The sequence below is a fragment of the Grammomys surdaster genome, unplaced genomic scaffold (genome assembly GCF_004785775.1).
Source record: "Grammomys surdaster isolate TR1022 unplaced genomic scaffold, NIH_TR_1.0 126612, whole genome shotgun sequence".
Taxonomy (NCBI): domain Eukaryota; kingdom Metazoa; phylum Chordata; class Mammalia; order Rodentia; family Muridae; genus Grammomys; species Grammomys surdaster.
The window spans coordinates 2,432,609-2,439,937 of record NW_021621401.1 but is presented as its reverse complement, the minus strand read 5'-3'; the positions used below and the strand labels follow the sequence as shown (position 1 = coordinate 2,439,937).

The 7,329-nt window shown below is 44.4% G+C and overlaps 1 protein-coding gene across 1 annotated transcript; it reads right to left on the bottom strand.

The window, feature by feature from the left end:
• Positions 1 to 839: 839 nt before the first annotated feature.
• LOC114615177 (olfactory receptor 1361-like) lies at positions 840 to 1,781 on the bottom strand. Its single transcript, XM_028760847.1, has one exon. It carries the CDS (start codon positions 1,779 to 1,781, stop codon positions 840 to 842), a length of 942 nt encoding a protein of 313 aa, XP_028616680.1.
• Positions 1,782 to 7,329: the final 5,548 nt, after the last annotated feature.

Here is a 7,329-nt window from a genome sequence, read left to right as displayed (position 1 = left end):
AGAGAGAGAGAGAGAGAGAGAGAGAGAGAGAGAGAGAGAGAGAGAGAACTTACGTTGAGATAGAAACAAATAAAAATATTTTTGAATATATATATTTGAGACAAGGTCACACTCTATAGCCTTAGCTGGTCTGAGACTTACTATGTAGAATAGGCTTGCCTCAAACTCACATGCCTCTGTGTGTGTCAACAAGCTTAGCTCAAAATTAGTCTTATTTAAACAGGAGATGGATCAGACAATAAGCAGCTTCACTTTCAAGCACAGGAGACTGATTTAATCTTCAGAACCAAAGCCAGGACTCAGTTGAGTGCTTTTGTAATCCCAGGGCTGAGCAGCTGAGAAACAGATGGTCCGGGGGTGCACTAGCCAGCCAGCCTAGCCTGATTGATGAGCCTACAGACCCCTGAGAGGCAGTGACTCAAAAAGAAGGTATATGACTCCAGAGTCATGACACCCAAGGTTAACCTCTGTCCTCTATTCACACTTTCACAAACATATACCAAACATATGATTGAGCAGCTGGAGAAAAAGACAAATGGATCAAAACTAAGGACTTGAGCTGCACACAAAATAATTTTATACTTCATGCAAATGTTTGCAGAATGTAGTTCACTGGGTGAGCTTCCATAGCATGTGCTGAGTTCCATTCCTAGAAGTGAAAAAACAAACAACACAAGACTGATGTCATCATTTGGTAAATCTACCTACACACCTGGTAAACGAGAGTCCCCTAACAAACAATGATTACATTGTTTAGTGACTGAGCCTAACAAAGTCTGGTGGCTGCACTGTGCTCCACTCTGAGATGTGGCAGGGAGCAAGGATTAGTCCAACTCGTCTCACTGGACAGTAAAAGCTCCTCCGTGGATCAGTTTTCTTAGGGCCCCTTTCAGGTCCCTGTTTCTCAGGCTGTAGATAAAAGGGTTCAACATGGGAGTCACCACTGTGTAAAGCACAGTGGCTGCCATGTCCTTCTCAGATGAGTGGGCAGAGGAGGGGTGGATGTACACAGCAATGATGGTGCCATAGAAGAGGCAGACCACAGCCAGGTGGGAGCCACAGGTGGAGAAGGCTTTCCTTCCTCCATTTGGGGATGAAACTCTGAGAACAGCACAGGTGATGTGGAAGTAGGAGATCAGGATGCAGACAAATGGGGTGACCATGATCACAGCTCCCTCTGTAAGAATTAACAGCTCATTGAGATGTGTGTCTGAGCAGGAGAGTTTCAGGAGGGGAGTCACATCACAGAAGAAGTGGGGGAGGATGTTGTCCCCACAGAAGGAGAGTTGAGCCATGAGCAGAGTGTGCAACAGAGCATTCAGGCTGGCAGTGACCCACGATCCAGCCACCGTCAGGACACAGAGCTGATGGGTCATTTTTGTTGTGTAGTGTAAAGGGTGACATATGGCCACAAATCTGTCATAAGCCATCACAGCCAGAAGAAAATTGTCCATATCAGCAAACACAAAGAGAAAATATAGCTGTGTAAGACACCCAGAGAAGGAAATGGCCTGAGTCTCAAGTATGTGGTTGGCTAGTACCTTGGGGACAGTGGTGGAGGAGAAGCAGACATCCACAAAGGACAGGTTGCTGAGGAAGAAGTACATGGGGGTGTGCAGGTGGGAGTCTGTGCTGATGGCCAGGATGATGAGCAGGTTTCCCAGGACAGTGGCCAGGTACATGATGAGGAAGAGCAGGAAGAGGAGCTGCTGCTGCTGGGGCTGCCTGGAGAGTCCCAGGAGGAGGAACTCAGTGACAGTAGACTGGTTGGTGCTGCTCATGAGTCTGAGGCCACCAAGGTGAATAGAAGACAATAAAGTCAAAACCTTGATGGACACAATATGATATGATGATCACAATATGATATGGCACAGGGTAGAGTCACATCTGCAAATCAATTCATAGAGTGGCTAACACAGGATATACCCACCCTGTCTACACACGTCATTCCAACACTCATCCCTGATGTATTTACTCCTGAGCATCTTTCAGGCCACACAGCCTCTAAGACTAGCTATGTATGTGTTAACAGCCCTCAACTCTCTCTCCACCTCAGACACAGCTCAGAACAACATCAGAATTGTGGTGTAGTCCTGTGGTCATCGCAGGTTTTTAACCAATGAATTCAGGGCTTCTAAACTGCCCTCTACCTATGGAAGAAGTTGCAAAGAGGTCTCTAAAATTATGTGATTTCTGAATAATTAAATGTTTATGTCTCACTACTGTAACCTACCTTGGGGAGATTGGTGATATCCAATGCTGTACAGCTTGACCTGTTTGTAAGGTCTGTGATGTCTGGAAACCCTGGAAATCCCTAAGAAAGTGAGGATCGGGTAAATGGGTTCTTGGTCTTCTGAGCAGGAAAGATGTTCAGAACAATCACAGAGCAGTAATTTACAGAAGTCTCTTTGACCAATGGGACCAGAATCCCTCAGAGCCTCATAAGAGACAAGAAGAGACAAATTCCCATCTACGTCTTTGGCCCCTTTGGACCAAATGATGATGACAGAGAATATTATCAAAGTTTACATACAATGGTTTGTTCAAAATGTACAAGCTTCAGGAATGAGTCCACCTTGGCAGACACAGAATTCAAATGGCATTATTAACCATATCAACCCTCATTACCTTTGATATGTGCCTACATCTAATGGTGTGGAAAGGAATTTTTTTGTTTTCTTGTGTGTGCAATGTAATCTTTGCTTTCTTGTGTCCTGTCATCTTATGAAGTGATTAGTGAGGTCACATCATCTTCAATTTGAGGCAAGAATAATCAGGGCATGTACTGAGCTGGATCAGTTACATGAGGGTTTGAATTAAGGGGACCCAGCACCTAACTGGTACTGTCTATGAGGCACTTGGCTTTTACAGTAGGTATCTTTTAAGGTACTTTTCCAGCTCACATGGGTTACTGCTTTCTGGGAATGGAACCAACCCTATCCCACATATTTTCAGTGTGGTGGAACTGGGAAGACATGTTCCTAACACACACGCACATGCACATGCACACGTACATGCACACATCTGGAGCATGTGGCAGGATCGTGAGGTTGCATCTGTTTATATCACTGTGGTAATGGACTCCAGTGAGTAACACTAACCCTATCTGCCTCCCCCATTCTTATCTGAAGAGCAGACAGAGACTAAAGAAGGAAGCAAGCAAAGGCTTGATGGCACACAGCTATAATTCCTGGAGAGTCGAGGCAGAAGAGTTATAATTTAGAGACTTGCCTGAGATTCGTAGTAGGGGAAAGAAAAAAGAAATGGGCAGAGGATGTACAGGAGGAAGAAGAGAAGGAGGAGGAGAAATTATTTGAAGAAAGCCCCTCCTTGTTTTCCATTTCTCTATTTAAGTCATTTTTCTGATGACTTTCTATTTTCAGTCATATTTTGCTCAAGATTCTTAGTTTTGTATCACAGAAACAAACTTTGCCTAGGTTATAGCAGGAAGGAATCATGTTTGTATGTGCATAGGTGTGCTTTTATATATGCATATGTATCTGTTGATGGATGTGTTCATGTATGTGTGTATATATGTGTGTGTATTTGGGAGATATTTTTATACGTCTGTATTGGGGGGTGTATGTATGTGTGCTTTGTAAGTGTATATGTATGCACAGGGGGTATGTACATGTGTTATGATGGGTGTTTGTGTGTGTAGGCATGAGTGTGTATGTATGTAAGTTCATGTTGCATATGCATATATAGGCTCAAAGTTGGTGTCAGGTGTCCTAGTTACTGTCCTATTGCTGTGAAGAAACACTATGGTCAAAATAACTCTTACAAAAGCAAACATTTAATAATGCCTTGCTTATAGTTTTAGAAGGTTAGTCCATGATCATCATATTAGAAAACAAGACAGGTTCAGCTCTAGGCCAGTGGCTGATAATTTATATCCTAAGCCATAGAGAGCAAGAGACAGACAGAGAGACAGACAGACAGAGACAGAAGGAGACAGATACAGAGAGACACTGGGCCTGGGGCTGGTGAAGATGTTTGAAACCTCAAAGCCCACCCCCAGTAACACACCTCCCACAACAAGGCCATACCTTTTAATCCTTCCCAAAAGAGTCCACCAGCTAGGGACTAGACATTCAAGTGTATGAGCCCCTGGGAACCATTGTCACTCAAACCACCACACTAGGAATTCCTCAATTGCTCTAGACTTTATATTTTTAGGCAAGGTCCCCTGCTGAAACCAGCAATCACCAATCATGACTAGTCTAACTAGCCAACTTGCTCTAAGAATATCCTGTGCCTGCCTCACCAGGATTAGGGTTACAGGTGGGCACCATGTCAGCTTGTCTTTTTTGTTTGGTTGGTTTGGTTTGGTTTGGGGGGGGGTGGTTTTGGTTTTTTGTTTTTTTTATTGGATATTTTATTTACATTTCAGATGTTATTCCCTTTATCCATTTCTCCCACACACCCAGAAACCCCCATCTCATTCCTCCTCCTCCTGCTTCTATGAGGATGTGCCCCCGCCCTCGAATTCCCCCACATTCTGTGTCCAGCCTTCATGAGACCAAGGACCTCCTCTCCCACCTATGCCCAACAAGGCCATCCTCCCCTACATATACAGCTGGAGCCATGGGTTCCTCCCTATATGCTCCCAGTCTGGTGGTTTAGACCCTGGGAGCTCTGGTTGGTTGGAATTGTTGCTTTCCTCATGGGGCCAAAATCCCCTTCAGCTCCTGCAGTCTTCTCTCTGATTCCTCCATTGGGAACCCCATGATCACTTCAATGGTTAGCTGTGAGCGTCTGCCTCTGTATATGTCAGGCTGTGGCAGACTTCTAAGGAGACAGCTATATCAGGCTCCTATGAGCATGCACTTCCTGACTTACACATCAGCGTCTACCTTTGGTGACTGCACATGGGATGGATGCCCAGGTGGAGCAGTCTCAGGACGGCCCCTGCTTGAGTTTCTGTCACACACTTTGTCTCTATATTTGCTCTCATGAGTATTTTGTTACTCCTTCTAAGAAGGACCGAAGCACCCACACTTTGGTCTTCCTTCTTCATGAGCTTCATGTGATCTGTGAGTTGTATCTTGCATATTGCTGAGCTTTGAGGCTAATATCCAATTATCAGTGAGTGCATACCATGTGTGTTCTTTTGTTATTGGGTTACCTCACTCAGGATGATATTTTCTAGTTCCATCCATTTGATTAAGAATTTCATGAATTCATTGTTTTTAATAGCTGAGTAATACATCATTGTGCAAATGTACCACATTTTCTGTATCCATTCCTCTGTTGAAGGACATCTGGGTTCTTTCTAACTTCTGGGTGTTATAAATAAGACTGCTATGAACATAGTGGAGTATATGTCCTTGTTATATGTTGGAGCATCTTCTGGGCCAGCTTGTCTTTTACATGAGTTGAGGGATCTGAATTATCTCCTCCTACTTGCATGGTGAGCATTTATACACTGAGCCTTCTACAAAGACCCAGTAGAAAGAGTTTTTAATAAATGAATCATGATCCAGCAGTGGGTGACTATCTGAAAAACAGATTGTACTAATCAGTCCTTGAAGAAGAAATTCTGGGCGTTTTTTTTTTTAAGATTCAGTTGTGTCATGTGATGTTTTTCTGCAAGCTGTCTTATGAGAGGATGTTTTGCTGAGGCAGACACTTCAGAGAACACGTGGTATTTGGAAAGAGTATAAGTAGAATTCCAACAGAGAGTGAACTACACTCTTGCATTGGTTTGCCTTGCAATGTTTTGTTGATTCTCACTGATGAAACTCTTTTTTTTCATATTTTTCATTGGTTAATTTTATTTATTTATATTTAAATGTTACCAACCCCTTCCCAGTTTCCCCTCCACAAACACCCTATCCATTCCCCCCACCCGCTGCCTCTATGAGGGTGACTCCTACCCACCCACCCACTCCTGCCTCAGCACCCTAGCATTCCCCTACACTGGGTCATCGAGCCTCCACAGGACCAAGGGGCTCCCCTCCCATTGACGCCAGATGAAGCGGTCCCCTGCTGCATATGCAGCTGGAGCCATGGGTCCTCCCACGTATACTCTGTGGTTGGTGGCTTAGTCCCTGGGATCTTTGAGGTATCTAGTTGGTTGATATTGTTCTTTCCATTGGATTGCAATCTTCTTCAGCTCTTTCAGTCCTTGCCCTAACTCCTCCACTGGGGTCCCAGCACTCAGTACGATGTTTGGCTGCATGTATCTGCATCTGTATTGGTAAGGCTCTGGCAGAGTCTCTTAGTGGACAGCTATACCAGGCTCCTGTCAGCAAGCTCTTCTTGGCATCAACAGTAGTGTCTAGGTTTGGTATCTGCAGATGGGATGGATCTAAGTGGGACAGTCTCTGGATGACCTTCCCTTCAGACTCTGCTCCACATTTTGTCCCTGCATTTCCTTTTGACAGGAGGAATTCTGGATTATTATTTCTGAGGTGTGTGGTAGCTCCATCCCTCAACCAGGGGCCATGCCTATCCACTGGATATGGTCTCTACAGGTTCTCACTCCCCTTTGTTGGGTGTTTCTGCTAATGTTCTCTCTGTTGGATCCTGGGAACCTCTTGGGTTTCTGGCATCCGGGACTTTCTAGTGACTACCCCCAATTCCTCCTCCCCCACTGCTACACACCTCCTTTCAAATTCTTGACCCTCTGTACTTCTCCCCCATCTTCTCATATATCAGGAGCGGCTCCCCTTTTTCCTTTCCTTCCTCCCTCCCTCCCGTATCCCTCTCTACCTCTACCTGGCAAGATTATTTTCTTCCCCCTTCTGAGTACAACTGTAGCATCCACACTTTGGTGTGGTCTTCCTTCTTCTTGGGTTTCATATGGTCTGTGAGTTCTAACATGGTTATTCCAAGCCGTTTTTGGCTAATAACTTCTTATCACTGAGTATTTATGATGTGTGTTATTTTGTGATCGGTTTACCTTACTCAAGATGATATGTTCAAGTTCCATACATTTGCCTGCAAATTTCATGAAGTCATTGTTTTTAATAGCTGAGTAGTACTCCATTGTGTAAATGTACCACATTTTCTCTGTCCATTCCTCTGTTGAAGGACATCTGGGTTCTTTCCAGCTTCTGGCTATTATAAATAAGGCTGATATGAACATAGTGGAACCTGTGTCCTTGTTATATGTTGGAACATCTTTTGGGTATATGCCCAGGAGTGGTATAGCTGGGTTCTCAGGTAGAACTATTTCCAGTTTTCTGAGGAACCACCAGATTGATTTCCAGAGTGGTTATAACCAGTTTGTAATCCCACCAGCAATGGAGGAGTGTTCCTCTCTCTCCACATCCTCGGCAACATCTCCTGTGACCTGAGTCTTTGATCTTAGCCATTCTGATT